The sequence below is a fragment of the Aethina tumida genome, chromosome 1, assembly GCF_024364675.1.
Source record: "Aethina tumida isolate Nest 87 chromosome 1, icAetTumi1.1, whole genome shotgun sequence".
NCBI lineage: Eukaryota > Metazoa > Arthropoda > Insecta > Coleoptera > Nitidulidae > Aethina > Aethina tumida.
In genome coordinates this window covers 7274469-7292227 of record NC_065435.1, presented here as the reverse complement: position 1 = coordinate 7292227, position 17759 = coordinate 7274469, and the positions used below count along the sequence as shown (strand labels likewise).

Genomic DNA, 17759 nt, shown 5'->3' with positions numbered 1-17759 from the left:
TGTGTGTTTAACATAATATCTTTGTCGTTTTTAAAGTGAGAGACAAAAGAAGCAGATAAAAGTATAGATATTTTTTATAATGACTAGAATAAATATGAATTATCGTTTTATAAAATATTTTATTAAAAATGTTTAATTTTAAATTTTGGGCCACCACTGTATTTTTTATAAAAAAAATAACATTAATTTTTACATCGCAAGTTGGTTCCTCCTGTTTCAAGTCATTAATACTAAACATCACCAGAAACAAAAAGACTATACCGGTCAAAAAGCGTTTACTCCGTCCGAATTTTGAGAGAGACATCATGAACGACAGAGACAGTAAGTCTTCCACTACCGAGCAAAATGTAGACTTTATATTATATTTTATACACACCACAAATTAAAACAGAGAAAGGAAAGATTTCTATTTGATAATACCTTTTTATGCCTATTTTATAAATGAAAATTTTCAGTACACCATATTTGGTCAATATATTCATATATTTTTTATGTTAATGGTTTAAAGTTAAATTTACATTTTACAGTTTAAACATTGTCTGAAGTACCATGTCATGTGCTCCTTGTTTCATAAATTATCCACCATTTTTGATAAATGATGACACCAAACCCATAAAAATCTATGAATTGAGGTTTACATTTTATCATACTACAAAATAATTACATTTTAACATTTGAAATGACTTCTATATATAATCCACATAAATATGATAATTCTTTTTAATTATATTTCTTTGAACACTGCCAAAATGTCAGTTTTCGTTGATAAACTCTTAAAATGTTGTGAAATATCAAAATTTAGTGCACCAGTTATTGTTTTAGATATATTGGGGTGTTTATACTTGACCCAATTATTTGAAAGTCGTCTGTACAAATGTACAAACTTGTGCATTAGTTCATTAATATTTCACTGGAAGATTGGAGGAGGAGATCAATAAAACTCACAAATGATCAAATGAAATACTTTTATTTATGAAGCCCGACAAATTAATTAAAATACTTGTGAATTACACACAATGACAAATAAAGACAAATCTGATATGAATCCACAACCAATAAATAATATAAGACGAAATATTGCTTATTACTTAATGTATCTAGGAGCAGAATGAACCATAATATGGCAGAGCAAGTGTATCAATTTACAAATGTATGTATAAAATTGCTTATTTAGTTAGTCTAGGATAAATATATAAATTAATGTTAAGATTATTACACGATTTAACCCTTGTTTTCTACTATCACGGTGTGGAGAGTCTTGTTTGGCGTAATGGTAGTCTTGAATTGTTCTGGAACTGGAGTCTCAGTCTGAAAAGCAAAATCTAGGTCAACACCTGTCCTCAAAAGAATAAATTCATAACTTACATAATCACCATTGCCCTTTGGAATAAGTACGTTCATTTCCGAAGACTTCGAACTAACAATTTCAACACTTAAGGAATCTGGGCTCAGATAGATTTGGCAACCGTCAGTTTTGTCCACTGATATTGTGGGCACCTTTCCAAACACCTGCAAAACAAATCAAATTTATCACCGTGCAACTCCAATAACGTTGACTTCCACTTACTTGCATTTGAACGGATTGGCAATTGATGAATTCAATGGAAGACACAAGGCTGTCGAAGACCACGGACGTCTTCTTACAAGAATCCAACGTGATGGAGTTGATCTTGCCTTTGACGGTGACGGTGGAATCTGTACATTTGAACAGGTAAACCACGTTGTTCATCTCGGCACCATCAACGAGTAAATTATGATTGGACTTTTGGTACTCAATAAGCCATTTCTTGCCATCCCTTACGAAGCTTGGCGGTTTGTCGATTGTTTGTGGTACCGAAACGGAGCCAAACGATGTTTGCGACGGAGCTTTGAACGGTGCCGGGCCTTGTCTCAGCGACGGGTTCTTGTGGGTCTGCATGTCTGCAGTGACCTTCTTCAAGCCTGAACCACATTTAATGCAATTAACGCACGAAGTCAACATGTTTAATAACTAACGTGACACCAATGTCAAATACAGTCAAATTTATAAGCTTTTAATCTGAATAACAGTGTGATTGATCTTATTTATTATAAGTACACCGATAAAAACGATAAACGATAAACACATACAACAAAACTTACTTCTCGTGATGTTCTCGCCTTGGTTAATCTCGGCAAAAAGTGCCGACCTGTCGTTTGACGTGTCAGCAGCTGACAAGTTCAGGTCACCAATCGGAGGCGGCGGTGGAAGACCACCGGGTGGCGGTGGAGGTGCGGCACTGACGGCCGGTGCACCCTTGCCACCCCACACCAGGCCGGTCGTGTGGTACTGCTTGACGAACGCCTGCAGCTCCGTCAAAGTTTGCACCCAGGCCTTCGCCCAGTCGACGTGGCGCTTGTCCACCTCCTTCCAGTCCTTCAGCACCCTGTTGGTGTAAAACTGGCCGGCATCGTTCATTTCCTTAACATACGGCGACGGAGCGGGACTAACGGTCACCCAACCCAGGGCCGGGATGCTCTCGCTGATCGCCGACAGATGATTGAAACACTTGGACGAACGGTGCTTCTCGCGGTACTCTTGCACCGCGTTGATGCTGTCGCTCGTCGGTTTCAGCAGGTTCATAAGATCGTTTTGGTTAGCGGGTTGGGCGGATTGGCTGGCCAATTGTAAGTAAGCCAGCTGGGCGTTGAAGGCTTTCTGCACCAGTTGGCTGTGTTCGCCCACATCGCCGCCTATCTGTTGGGAGATTTGGAGGTACTGGGCGAACGGGCCTTGGAGGATGTCTTGGAATCCTAACACGCTCATTCTGGTTAGCTGACGCGACGGTACGGTGCGATCGTTTTACTTTTTTTGGGGATGTTTACTGTGGGTGGGCTTATTCCTTCTTTAATCACAGCTAATAATTGCTGGAAAGATTAAAAAAGTATTTTTATTAAGAACAATCTTTATTAATGACATGCTGAATCAATTTTATTGATCATATTTTTAGAGTTAAGTAAATTCATACATTATTTCATCGTTGCTTGATATATTTCAGTCACGTGTGGCTTAAAATGTGAATGTAAGAAGAATTTTAAGTACATTTGCAATCCATTATATTTGGTGAATGATTTTGGCACGATTTATTCGTGTGATATTCTAATTTAGTCGGTCTACCACGAAGTGGTATATCCGGTAGGTCTTATCTACTTATTGTTGCTGAGGAAATAAATTAATTTGACGTTACATAAGAAAAAATAAGACTATGTTAAAGCAATAAATTGAAAAATTCAGTAACAATTTCTAATTAAAATTGCAATGCTAAATATTCACCAGATAATTAAAGAAATAAAATTACCAATCTAAATTAATATTTATAGATTTTTACAGTGAGGTTGTAATAAATACACTTAAATTTGTTTTGGGAATTTTTGACGACGATTCTATTGTGGATAAAATTATTTTTGGACAACTAGACTTGCATTAATCGAAACTTAATCAAGTCAATTACATAAATCAAGACAATGCACGTCCAAAAACAATCCCATTCACAAGCCACTTATATTGTCTAACAAAAAATGATTCAACATAACTACGTGAAAAAATTATCTATAATTATACTATTATAAAAAATATATTCAACGTGATAAAAACAATTTAGGTGCAATGTATGTAAAGATAAGATTCAATTTTACATTAGTTTAAAGAAAAAGTTTTGTAACAAATATAATACTTATTAATAGATTCATTAGCTTCAATTACCATTGTTTACTTATACTAAGTAAGTTGAAGAATAATAATTGTAATTTTCAATCACAGTGTTATTTATTTATAAGTTAATTAAAACTCAATAAATCACAAATCTAATTGTTAATAAATAATAAAATTAAAATTTATATATTTCACACAACTAAATACATTTTAATATGCCCTATATACATATAAATTGTTTATGTAAATTATATGAATATAAAAATTATAAATGCAAGTAAAAAGTATGATAATAAAATTATTAAAAATAGCTTTAATAACTAATAATATTTAGATAATCTATGTAAGAGATTAAACGATAAATTTTATATTCATTCACAGAAAAAAAATTATTTATTATTTTATATGTGTATTTTTGAGATAAATCGTAATATATAATTAAAAATGAATTTTAATCTTTAAATGTTTACATAATTTTCAAATGTATTATTTGTAAAACTTATGTTATAAATACGAAATTTTACCAATTGTACTGATTGTTATGTTATTAATTACAGATGAAATTAAAATTTATTTATTTTATACAAAAACAAAAAAAATTGTTAATATTCTAATATGCACTTATATTGTCTTATTCATAACGTAAAACAAAATATTAGTTAGTAGATAAAGTGATTCAATAAGCGATTTTCTCAATTTTATACTTGTTGAAAAATTAAATGTATTTATTAACTACTTAATAAATCCTTACTATTTATAAATAAATATAAATTAAAAATATTAAGAAAATTAATTTTATATTTATTCAAAGCACAAAACTAAACATAATTTTTAAACAATAGTGAAAAAATATAAAATACCATCATATGGTACAAATTTACCACAATTACAAAATTCAAAAGTACTCTTATGGACTTAAATGGAAGTGTTCCAAAATTTATGTTATAATATACCTCATATATTTTATAAATTAATCAAGAGTGTTTATTATAAACCAAATATTTAAAAAATTTAAAGTTAATATTTTTATGCACTTATATTTTCATATAAAAATTACTCTCGTTACTGTGCCAAAAAACATATTTATAAAGCATCATAAAAAACGTGATTAAAACAAAATAACAACACTATTAGTTAATAATTAGATAAGGTGATTAAAATGATAGTTCAGTAAACAAGTTTTTCAATATTAGGAATTTGTAAAGGAGTAATAACCATTTTATCATCACAGAATAAACTTATCACATTAACTACAAGATATTTGTAAATTTTATACACACAAAAGTGAAATTTGGAATAAACTGAACCATAAACAGGGAATATTTTCATTTTTTTCAGTTATTATCACTGTTAAATTAAATTGAATAAACTGAAGGGTTCAGTGACAATTTCGACATTCGATTGTGGCTTATCTATCTAAAAGCACTTGAAAAGTACGTTATAAATCGCAAATATAAGTTAAAATTTATATGTTTCACAAAATTAAATATAGTATGGCCCATTTGAAAGCCTCCATAAATTTTATTATTTTTGTCCAATTTTAACATTTTTTTTTTTTCAATTGCAAAGCTTGAAAATATATACTTATAGACAAAATGTAACATTTTTTTGGCCCAAATTGAAAACCTACATTTTTACACCATTAGATTAGGCAGCCCCTGAAATGGATATATACCAAAATTTATAATTCAGTGTAAAAACTAAAAATCATATTTTTTTAGGAATTTATTTTTTAATTAAGTTGTTGAAATATTAATTAATATTAATAATACTATATTTATATTAATACTTTTGATACCCAAATTTTATTTACTTCCACCAATCCACCGTTCAATTCAATTCATTTATTATATATTTTTCGTAAATTCGTGATTATCTTATATTTATTCAGGAATTCTACCTCGAATTTTACGAAAATTTGAGTTTTAAGAGTATTACAAAAAATATAGTATAATTAGTATAATATTATTAGTATAAAATTCCGATTTTGTTGGAAAATAAGACAATTTTTTGCTATTTTTGAAAGTGAAATTTGGTATATACTCAGTTTAATCCAGTGGTGGATCAAAAAAACGTGACATATTTTCAGGCTCTACAATTGAAATAAAAGTTTGTTAAAATCGTACAAAAAATACAAATATTATGAGGCTGTCCCGTTTTCAAATGAACCACTCTGTATATTTTAATATGCATAATTATGTGAATAAAAATATTTATTATTAAACAGTATCATACAATCATATTTTATATTTATTCAAAGCAAAAAATTGTATTTAATTTTAAAACTATTCAATATATATTATGAAAAAAATAAACAATGACGTATTATAAGATATATTTACCACAATTACAAGATCTAAAATTACTTTTATATGTGTAACTTTGTAAAAAATCCACATAAAAGTGGATTAAAGTGTCCTTTTAATGAATATATAAAATTTAGGTGTATTTAAAAAAAATATGTCACAAAACTTTTAAAATTATATATTTCACATAGTGAAAATAAATTTTATATATATATATATATATATATATATATATATATATATATATATATATATATACTTTTATATGTGTAATTTTGTAAAACAATTCAATTATTCTTAAGTGTACAAAAAGTGTCTTTTTAATATTTGTACAATTTTAGGAGTATTTAAAAAATTTATATTACAATAAAATTTACAAATTTTATAAATTGATCACTATAAATCCAAAATTTAAGTTTAAAATTATATATTTATCTTAGTGAAAATAATTTTTTTATTTATTCTACATATATTATGAAAAAATAACATATTATAGGATAAGTTTAACACAATTACAATATACAAAAATACTTTTTTATATGTGTAATTTTCTATAAAAACTACTCCAGTTATGCTGATTGATCATTATTGTGTACTTAAAAGTGGATAAAAGGGTCCTTCTCATAATTATATAATTTTTAGATGTATTTTAGAAAATGTGTATTATAATAAAAAATAAATTTTATAAATTGATCATTATAAACCAAAGATTTTTATTTATATTCATATAGTATCATAAAAATACGTGATGAAAACAAAAGAACTGCGATATTAGTTCATGGATAAGTTGATTAAAATGGTACCTGATTAAACAATTTTAAGTTTGACACTTATTCAAAGCAAAAAATTAAATAATAGACAAGTAAAAGTACTAACAAATGACATTCCTTTAAAATATCACTTTAAACTTATCTGTAGAAAAGCAGTAAATTTTTTCTCAGCTACAGAATAAATTTACCACATCAACTAAAATTTCCAAAAGCACTTGTAAATTAATAACATGTGTAATTCTGCAATAAATCGAACCATAACCAGCGACTATTTTCACCGATGACCTTATTTAGAATTAAGCACACATAAACTGTATCAGGTTTTAAAGCCGGCTCGAAAACAAACAAACGACCAAATACAATGGAACTGCAGGAAATCTGACAAACACATTCGTATAGATTTACCATACATCACGCAGATAAACGGACAAAAAACACTTTCCAAAAATATCTCGACCACCACAGTGAGAAAAAAAATTGAAGCCTACAGTGCGTGCTATATTTTATTGGGAGATGAATCGAGATGAGAAAAACACCACGTAATATTATAAATTTAAAACGGTGTTTGTGTAATATTAGCAAAACGGTATTTTTGGAAAGTGTTGGCAAATGTAAATGTTTAGAGGCGAATCGTTGCAATAAAGTGGCAGTCAATTGGTTACATTTTTTATGTACAGAGATACGAATGTTATGAATCATTTCCTTCTGCGAAAAAAAAATGTTTATCTTTAATCGGTACAGATAGATACGACACAAGCCCTTTATTAATTTTACGTTAAAACGGTTTAAAAAAAAAATGCTCATCCAATCAAAACGTACGAATTAAGACCCGGGCAAAATCACCACAACATCAAATCCACCCCACCACAAGATTACACCCTAAACAAAAACCCGAACCGGACCGGCATACGACTGCATTAGTACACTAAAACAATCGGTTAATGAACAAAGCCTACTTACATGGACATCTCAGTCGAACGAAAATTTCCAGTTTATCTCAACAATGCGAATAAACCGCTGATGATGTCACTTACAAAACTGTGGGGCGGTTGCTATACAGGACAGCTACAGCACCGTATACAATTCTGAGTCCCTCACAAAATCCGCCTTCCAATTGGACGTGTCCGTTCGCGAGATCGGCACGTACGCTGACACCGTCTCGCTTCCACTCGCGACACGCGCAGGGGGACGTGCCGTTCCGGCCGCGGACGTGCGGAAAAATATAAGTAAGCCGGACGATGATTCATGTACGTCCAAGATGGCGGCGCACGCTACAGATCTCTGCAAACACGGGGCCCCAGTTCGGGCGGTAGATGTCGCCGCTTTTCCATTCCAGTGTGTTTGTGGGATGATAAACTCGCAAGAAGTGGGTTTATTGGGGTTATTGTACGACGAGGTGCATGCTGGAAGTCGAACGGTAACGTTACGTCTGCATTTTTTGTAAAACAATTTGTTTTCAAATAATTAGCCATTTTTCTTGTTCTGTCGTGAGTTTTGGCCGTTTCGTGGCTCTACCATAAAATAAGTAGGTATACTAAGAGGAAAGGTAATGTAGGTGACAAAATGTAATGACCAACACGTTGCAGGTAATAACTTTTAAGGATAGTTCTAATGATTTTGCGCCTGCATTTTTTTTGTCTCAGGGCTAATTTACAAGGTAATTATCGTTAAATCAATGAGTCATTCCTCTTTGGGAATGTTCTTGCAATGACTAATAAAAAGTTGCTTTTTAGTAATGAACTATTATTAGGAACATTACTGCATTAAAAACTGTTTTTAATCGTTTCAAATAATACATCAACATAATGTTAAATCATTTACAGTGGTGGTCAATATTATGACAACTTTTTAAAATGTTAAATATTTCAGTCAACTCATTTATTTAATGTGAACTGTTAAAATAATGTTAATTTACTATCATTGTTTTATACAGTATTATAGAAACTACTATGTTCTTATTGTATAAAATATATATTTTTTTATTGAGCTGGACATAAATATAGGAACTTTAATTTAGAAAGGGATTTTTATTTGTTATTATTGTGTTATTTAATTTAATATTAACACTTTGTATAAATATCCTTTTTGTTTTATTAATTGGCATATAGTCGATCATTTTCCGAATATATGACAAGTATATACTCCTTCAAGTTTCTTGAATTGTGATGAGTTCATTTAAATTTGTTAAATTTTTATGACAAATTTGGTTATTAACATTATCTCCCCAGTTTTCTATAGGGTTGATATCTAGAGGCTGGGACGGACAACATAAAACATCGATGCTTTGGTCTTTAACCAATCCGTTACAATTTTGGATTTGAGGCATCGTTTTCATGTTGAAACACATTTATAAAGAGCATCAACTATTCAATATGTGGAAGCAAATTGTTTAATATATCACTGTAGATAACTCAATCTAAGGAGGCCTCTGCGGAAGAATTCCATCATCCCCATAGCCTAAGGCCATCCACTAACCATCTTCTTACAGTCCTTGAACTAATTTCAAGTATCAAAACCATAAAAACAATATTAATAAATAGGACCGTCGTTAAAATCAGACTGTTCTGATCATTTTAAATACCCAGCAAACCACTTACCAATGTACGAGTACTTGGAAGCGGAAAGCCCCCGTCAGGTCCTTGGGCTCTTCTCAATCCAAATTCGAACAGTTTCATAGACCGTACTGAGGAATGTAAAAAATTCATCTTCTATGCAAGGAGGTAGAGTTTCTCTTAAGTACTCAACGTTTGGAAATGTTTATGTGTGAACGTTTGATCTTGGTATTAAGCTGGAAATAAGCCAAGACGAATGCTTTCGATTCAAACTAGATGGCAACGAAATTACTTCAATTTATCTTATTTTAGATTAAGAACAGGTAAATATCATACAATTTAAAATGAAATAAAGTGAACAAGAAGAAGAAAGCAAGGTTTTCCTTGTAGGTCTAAAGTCAAGTCCTATTTCCTCCATTCCCTGAATTTTTACCAGCTATTTTAAAAACAACAACTTTCTGTACTAGTTTCATTTAGAAGCAGCAACTCTTGGCAAGTTTTCTCATCCTCACAGTATAAATTACCAACTTTTTTACTCTTATGAGTAACTTTTTGATTTACTTAAAATGACACTGTTTTTTTTAACATTGGGAAAGTTACAGATATTAACAGTTTTAAAATTTTTCAAATGAAACAACAACATAATATTTAATCGTTTATTTATCTAAAAGCATTGAATATTTTAAAGGCACTAATTTTTCGCAGTACATGAATGTGAGATGTGCAAGTTAAAATGTTCAATACTTGAAGAATGAAATCAGTTCACAGCCAAATAATATTCCAACTTTCGTATATCTATTTCCTATTTATACACATCTTCATTTTGATATGTAAAAAATTAAAAAACCGACGTTTAATAAAGCTTGTTGTGTATTGCTGTTATGCTGTGATATAAAAATAAATATTCCTCTTCATAACCTCATCTAAACATTTTATGGTCAACATCAACATCCATCTTTCCATCTATAGATAAAAATCTCGGAGTTATGTAATTTTGTACTATAGTTTCATTAGGACAGTTCTCCAATTGGAGCATTTTTCAACCATTGTTCATGTAGAAAAGCATAAAGTTTGTCACTAACGGCGACCTTAAAAGCAGCGTTTGAGTTTCACCCTTAACACTTAATAATGAATACTAACCTTGTATGGTGTTGGATTTAATGTTCTCTTGATGTCAGGCCTCAAAGTTTTAAGGGAGGCTTTCACCCTCTCTTTGATTTGTTGCAAATTGGGTAACTCCTGGCAAATTTTCCCATCCTCCCAGTATAAATTTAACAACTTCTCCACCCTCGTAGGTATAACGTAAGCCCTTTTAGACTCCTCGAACGGATGTCTGCATAATACTTTTTGATTTACTTCAGGGGACGATTCAATTGATCTTTGAAGCAGATCCACGAGTGCGTGTCCACTGTCACTGTAAAGTCTATAGGCATCTTTCCTACCGGGCATCGTTACCTTTCCGACGTCCTGGCTTAACTTAATTCTGGGTTGGCCGTTCAGCTCCACCATCTTATAAACGCAACCTGAATACATTGAAGGTTAAAAAATAACTAGGTGAAAGTCCAAAGTTATCTTACCCAAAGATGGCTGTCTCTGGCAGGTCACCAAATGGGTCCCAATACCAAAGCAATTAATTTTATGACCTTGTTCGTTGAGACTCAGTATGGTTTCTTCATTAATGTCGTTCGAAGCCATTATGGTCAAATTCGCGAACCAAGGTATGTTGTACTTATCGCTGATTTCGTAGAAAAATTGTCTTGCCACATTGGACAGGTAAGCCAAATCACCACTGTCTAGACGTATACCAATTGCTCTGTATCCTAAATCGTTTAAAGCTAAAGCGACGGCACAGAAATTCAGAAGACCCGACCTAAAAAATATAAAAATAGTGATTTACAAGGTCTAAATGGAATTGGAAACATGCTAAAGGAATTATACTAGCAAAGCACTCTAAACAATGTCGGTGTCGGATTATTTGATGAAAATACCCAGCTGCTGAGTATCTGCCATGGTATTTTTGATGTGTTACTTTGCATGCATGCTTATCAAAACGAACGTGACTAAAAATCATTACAGATAACAAAGAGTATGACTAGAAGATTCGATTCAAACAGATGAATCACATGTTCTGGATGTTGAACGCAAAAAGGTTTTAATTGGATGACCCACTTGTTTCATTATAATTGTGACAAGAGAATCCTTCCTTTCACTGCCATTAAAAAAAAAGTAAAGACTTAACGGACTCCTACTTAAATCGTAGCAGGGTGAGATGAAGATGGTGCTAAGTGCTGAGTGCATCGTGCAGAGCGTACTTGGCTCGCATACCCAGGACAGGTCGATCACTATGCAAATCTGCCTGCCGGGGGATTTTGTAACTGATTTATTTGGACTAGCCCCATTTTTTTTCATTGGAAGGCATGCAGCTAAATTTTTATCCGACTTTGTTACCTGTACTCGTTATGCGTTTGAGTGTTTGAAGTGACTTTGTACAGATTATTCGTAGAGCAGGAATACCTCTTAACGTCATATGTGTCTACTAAAGTCATAAAGCCATCGGGGAAGGCTATGGCGAACGACACCAGCGCCGCCATCTCTCCATCGTTCGCCTCCGATTCTACCACGTTAAATATCGGTACCAGATTCGTTCTGTGGGTCAGGCTTAGCTGCAGCAAATCTCTGGCGTAGCCGCCGCCCTTCGGCTCTAAATATGTGTTGCGTAGCTCCGAAAAACCGTTGAAGGACGTTATGTAAGCGTGAGCGTGGGTTCCTTTGACTGGTATGTTGAAGAGTTTGCCAGCTAGAACGTTACTGGTACCATCGAATCCACCTAAAATTACATAAATTGTACTTACAACGTAACATTGACAACCAATAATTAATAACAAACATGTACCATTATATTGTCAACAAAGTCTATTGACATGTTACCACAAATTGATTACAATTGTCGAATGTACTGCGTACTTTAAATTATTACTGAGAATCGATTGTTACAAGGTTTTAATGAATTAATAAGAAGGTTAGCGTGGGCAAGATATGTATTATGAGAACTGTTACTTAGAATAGTAAATTAAACAGTTACAGCAAACATTTACCTTTCAAAGGGTGCAAAATTGGAATCAATTAATGCAGCGATGCAGACGAAATAATTCTGTGCACTTTCAATAAATTTGTGGTTAATGGAGTAAAATTCTATTATGTGGGTAATAATAGAATTGGCAAGGAATTAATAACGAAATCAAGTTTCAAATGGAGTTTCCAGTAACGATCCTATTATTGCGTTATACAACGGAAGCACGTTATTGTCGATGAAGTAAATTTTAAATGGGCAATAATTAACGAGTTTCCCGTAAATTTCATGGAAACGGATTGTTGGTCCTTTTGGTACCTGGTTCCAACAGTGTCAAGTAGTATGTATAATCGATACCGAATTGCAGATAAACTGTCGACTTTAACAGGGATTGTGTGGAATTATTAAATATTTCGTACCAGTTCACTACATCATCTGCGTCGCCTGACAAACAACAATGAGCTTTTATACACTTTTCTTTGCGAGAACGCCCTCAAATTGTCTAAAATAGTTCGACTAATTCGACTGATCAATCAAAGTTTGTAGCTTACGTATTAAATCCGTAAGAAATAGATAACTGCGACGATAAAAATATTATTGCTAGATTAACTCGACCGATTCCTGATTGTAAATATTCAACGATTAATTTTCCATTTGGAGGCATATGTGGTTTAAGGTCAAAGACCATAAAAACAATATTTACAAATAGGACCGCCGTTAAAATCAGATTGTTCTGATAATGTTAAATACCCAGCAATAAAATCACTTACCAATGTACGAGTACTTGGAAGCGGAAAGTCCCCCGTCAGGTCCTTGGGCTCTTCTCAATCCAAATTCGAACAGTTTCATGTTGCCCGCTGCCATCCTGTATCTTGCTGCGTTTGTGGACATTAAACTAAAACACAATCATCAAACCACATCCATTTGGTGCTAACTCTTTAGTTTACCTTGCGTAATTTACTAACGTGAGCAGTGTAGTTTCTAACAATTGTACTATGATTAAAGGCCCCTCAATTCTCATTAAAGGTACTCTTGGAAAGGCTATTGAGCCTTCTTGTATTGCGTATAGTCGTACGTCTTTGGCGGAGACCGTACTGAGGAAAGTAAAAAATTCATCTTCTATGGAAGGAGGTAAAGTTTCTCTCAAGTACTCAATGTCTGGAAATGTTTGTGTGTGAACGTTTATCTCGGTGTTAAGCTGGAAATAAGCCAAGACGAATGCTTTGGATTCTAACTAGGTGGCAACGACATTATTCCGATTTATCTTCTATTAGAATAAGAAAACAGGTAAGTATCATCATACAATTTACATTGAAAGGAAGGGGAAGAAGAGGGTATTTATGTAATAGTTTTATAAACATTTATTAAATGTGTGGTTTTGTTAAAATTGTTTCCAAGTCTGGCTAAAATTAGTCTACAAAACCATAAACTAGATAAGGAAGACAATGCTTCCAATGATAGATAGCATAGTTGATCATGATAATCTTCCTGAACAATAACTAATTAAAAAGTAAATAATTTTTTTCATAATTCATTCAAAATAGTTAATAGACGCAGTAATAGCTCGAGTCAATTAAATGGCCACAAAATGACTCCTATTGTGAAAGGAGACATATTTTTGGCACAGGAGATTTAAATTAGATTCTTGTGTAATGTTGGGATGTTGTTATTTCTGATGTTTAATGCAATAGCTGAATCAAAAAAACATTCATAAGGCTCATTTCCTGATAAATCAGCATAATTACCACTAACTGAGTAATGAAACTTCTCCAAAAACTTCAAACACTCCTCAAGACCACCAAAAATGGTGAACTCCCCTTGAAAAGGATTTTTCCGAAAAAACAAATCAAAAACGGAATGGTCCTTGGTCTTGCCGGACTTCCAGTAAGCATAAGCCATGGTTATTTGATAAAGATCTAAAAATAATTCAATAAAAATTACGAAACCAGTGGTAACATTATGTAAAGTTTAAGACCTAAATTCAGATAAACAAACAAAATTTTATCAGCGAGACTTCAAACATGCGAATCGCAGACACATGACATCACGTAAATCTCGTTAAAAACACCAACAACACAAAGATGCGCCCAAAAAAACCATCAACACCGTCCAAAAACAGTTTCAGTTTAAGTGATCGGAAGACGATTCGTGTCAACTGAACGACGTAAACAATAATAAACATAAAAAAATGTGACAAATACCTGTAAGGAGTGGCTGTACAATGCCATTTTGGCCGGACCTCTTCGGATGCTTGCCGGAGGTCTGCTGCAGCTCGTCCATGCTCACCGGGACGAAACAGAAACAACGAAAAAAAAAGTTGGGGGTTCCGCCGTTTTCGAAATGATTCGGTCTAGAGTGCTTGCTCCATCTGTTGTTCCCGCTTTCGCGTTCAAGCCGCAACTGCTCGCCGAGAAACGCCAGAACACCCGCCGAGAAATGTGTGGCGGCTTCAACTGTAATATTGATTATTCCTCACGGAGGTCAACGAAGGGCAGCCACTCAACTGATAATACTAATAATATTATTATATTTTCGGATAAACCCGTACGAGTAAAAAATTTATTAATAAAAACGTCGTCGTCGTCGGACGGTTGATGTAAGAACGTGCCGAGCTGTGCCGGCCGTTTATCTTATTTGCTTACGTACTTATCAACGCTCTTTAATTAACTAAACGCACGTTTTTTTTTTTAATTAGAACTATTCAGCCTTGGGGAGCCACTACGTTCGGACGACTGCCTATTTATACGAGTGGATTCTTACATTTTTTCGAATTGATTGTTTTGCTGCGCCGAGGGATTCCCCTGGTTAAGTGGTTCGGAACTGGTTCGAGCCACTACACGGGACGGGAGATTATGCAGTTCATGAAAGTTATCTGGCAATTTTCATTGCGACTGTTTATTGTTTGTGTGCGTTCATCGACGTTTTTATGTTTTTATCGAAGTTCAACGTACCAGCGAATAATTAATATACGTATTACATTTTTTTTTAATCTCAAAATGTCCCAATGCAATTGTTTATTGTTGATGTGTTCATGTATTATTGATGTACGAAGTTTTTATGTTTTTATCGAGGTTCAACGTACCGCTAAATATATAATTTACTTAAATTTCAACATTTTAATCGAAAGCCAAAGTCAATTTGTGTCAACTTTTTGGAAATTAATTAATTTTCTTATTAATACATGTTGTTTAATAATTTATTTTAGTACTCAGTACATGAATGTGATATTAGTAAGTTAAAATGTTCAGTACTTGAAGAATGAAATCAGTTCACAGTCAAATAATATTCCAACTTTCGTATATCTATTTCCTATTTATACACATCTTCCTCATGATATGTAAAAAATTAAAAAACCGACGTTTAATAAATAAAGCTTGTTGTGTATTGCTGTTATCCTGTGATATAAAAATAAATATTCCCCTTTATAACCTCATCTAAACATTTTATGGTCAACATCAACATCCATCCCTCCATCTATAGATAAAAATCTCGAAAAGTTATGTAATTTTGCACTATAGGTTCAGTAGGACAGTTCTCCAATTGGAGCATTTTTCAACCCTTGTTCATGTAGAAAAGCATAAAGTTTGACAATAACGGTGACCTTAAAAACAACGTTTGAGTCTCACCCTTAACACCTAATAATAAATACCAACCTTGTATGATGTTGGATTTAATGTTCTCTTGATGTCAGGCCTCAAAGTTTTAAGGGAGGCTTTCACCCTCTCTTTGATTTGTTGCAAATTGGACAACCCTTGGCAAATTTTCCCGTCCTCCCAATATAAATTTAACGACTTCTCCACCCTGGTAGGTATAACGTAAGCCCTTTTAGATTCCTCGAACGGATGTCTGCATAATACTTTTTGATTCACTTCAGGGGACGATTCAATTGATCTTTGAAGCAGATCCACGAGTGCGTGTCCACTGTCACTGTAAAGTCTACCGGGCATCGTTACCTTTCCGACGTCCTGGTTTAACTTAATTCTGAGTTAGCCGTTCAGCTCCATCATATAAACGCAACCTGAATAAATTTAGTGTTAAAAATAGCTAGGTGAAAGTCCAAAGTCAGGCCTCGAAGTTTTAAGGGAAGCTTCTACCCTCTATGATTCCTCCTAGTCTAAATTTAATAACTTATCCACCCTCATAGGTATAACAGACTTCTCAAAAGGATGTCTTTATAATACTTTCTGATTCAGTTCAGAAGACGATTCAAAGGATCTTTGAATCGGATCCATAAGTGCATGTGCACTGTCACTATAAAGTCTAAGTGAAAATCCAATTAAAGCACATTTTAATCAAAAACCAGATTCAATTTATATCAACTTTATGGAAATTAATTAATTTTCTAATTAATACATGTTACTTTATATTAATATTTATTTTAATTATTTGCAAACCAGATAAAATCAAAATAAAACAAATATTTGTTAATATTATCTTTTATGGTTAGTAAGTGGATTTTGTTATTCATTTTAAGATATCACATGATATTATATTGTATTCTTAAAATTATATTTGTACTACGTATATAGTAATTTTGATATTATGTAGACATTGTTGTTAATTCAAATTTTACACGAAATGTCCTGGATAAAAAGATTTAGACATTGTTTAGTTTACATAAAAATATATTATTTAATCTGATAATGTTAATTGTATATAAATAATGATTTTCTAGTGTTTATTGTGTGATCATGACCAACAACAATCATATGTATTAATAATCTTATCAGATTTTACATTATTCTAACACGATTTAAAAAAATATCCAATCATTTTAACAATTTAAATTGGATGAAATCAAATTTTATGTATGTATTTTCTTAATTAGTGAGTAATTTGCCTCTATATATTGACATTTTATAATTAATTGATTAATATCACGTTTTGAATAAATTATTAATAATTTTGTGAATGAAAAAAATTAAACATGTTTACTTTATAATCAAAATTATTGTTCAAGAAGCTTATCATGATTAACCATTGTACTTACACCACTTATAAAATTTTATTTTATCTATTTATAAACAAATTTTAATCCTATCCACAAACAATTTATTTTAACATAACTATAAAATTTATGATATTTAAGATAACATATACATCTGTACTTAATTTTTAAAGTATCTATCAAAAAATGAATTAAAATAATTTCTTGGATAATCTTTCAAATTTAATTAGAATTGAAGACATTTGTTCTGGCTCCGTCAAACTTAATACTGAGATTAAAAAACGCCTATATAAACATTTCCACACACTGTCTACTTGGGGGAAATTATTTTCTGCTATAGACGATGATTTTCTTTATTTCCTCCTTATAATCTCCAATAAATATCATTATACCATACATGATGGCTCAATCGCCTTTCCAATTATATCTTCAATGAGAATTGG

General features: G+C 32.2%; 2 protein-coding genes and 1 long non-coding RNA gene across 5 annotated transcripts; all 3 read right to left on the bottom strand.

Moving 5' to 3' along the window:
• Positions 1 to 948: 948 nt before the first annotated feature.
• LOC109608355 (adenylyl cyclase-associated protein 1) lies at positions 949 to 7865 on the bottom strand. Of its 2 annotated transcripts, none has more exons than XM_020024779.2 (5): positions 7707 to 7865; positions 2122 to 2886; positions 1568 to 1941; positions 1366 to 1509; positions 949 to 1308 (listed from the first exon to the last, which is right to left on the bottom strand). In XM_020024779.2, exons 2-5 carry the CDS (start codon positions 2783 to 2785, stop codon positions 1222 to 1224), a joined length of 1269 nt encoding a protein of 422 aa, XP_019880338.1. In that variant the 5' UTR covers positions 2786 to 2886; positions 7707 to 7865; the 3' UTR covers positions 949 to 1221. The 2 variants fall into 2 exon arrangements, with proteins under 2 accessions (XP_019880338.1, XP_049826523.1); XM_049970566.1 differs by lacking the exon at positions 7707 to 7865 and adding an exon at positions 7152 to 7273.
• Positions 7866 to 9940: 2075 nt separating this feature from the next.
• LOC109608348 (nicotinate phosphoribosyltransferase) lies at positions 9941 to 14963 on the bottom strand. 2 transcript variants are annotated; one of them, XM_020024769.2, is made up of 8 exons: positions 14570 to 14963; positions 14114 to 14284; positions 13316 to 13526; positions 13139 to 13263; positions 11747 to 12125; positions 10876 to 11168; positions 10439 to 10821; positions 9941 to 10386 (listed from the first exon to the last, which is right to left on the bottom strand). In XM_020024769.2, exons 1-8 carry the CDS (start codon positions 14646 to 14648, stop codon positions 10309 to 10311), a joined length of 1719 nt encoding a protein of 572 aa, XP_019880328.1. In that variant the 5' UTR covers positions 14649 to 14963; the 3' UTR covers positions 9941 to 10308. The 2 variants fall into 2 exon arrangements, with proteins under 2 accessions (XP_019880328.1, XP_019880329.1); XM_020024770.2 differs by having other exon boundaries at positions 11813 to 12125; positions 14570 to 14962.
• Positions 9941 to 15959, bottom strand: LOC126266495 (uncharacterized). Its single transcript, XR_007548838.1, has 2 exons — positions 15798 to 15959; positions 9941 to 10216 (listed from the first exon to the last, which is right to left on the bottom strand). It is a non-coding gene; the product is annotated as an uncharacterized LOC126266495 (long non-coding RNA).
• Between the last annotated feature and the right edge of the window lie 1800 nt (positions 15960 to 17759).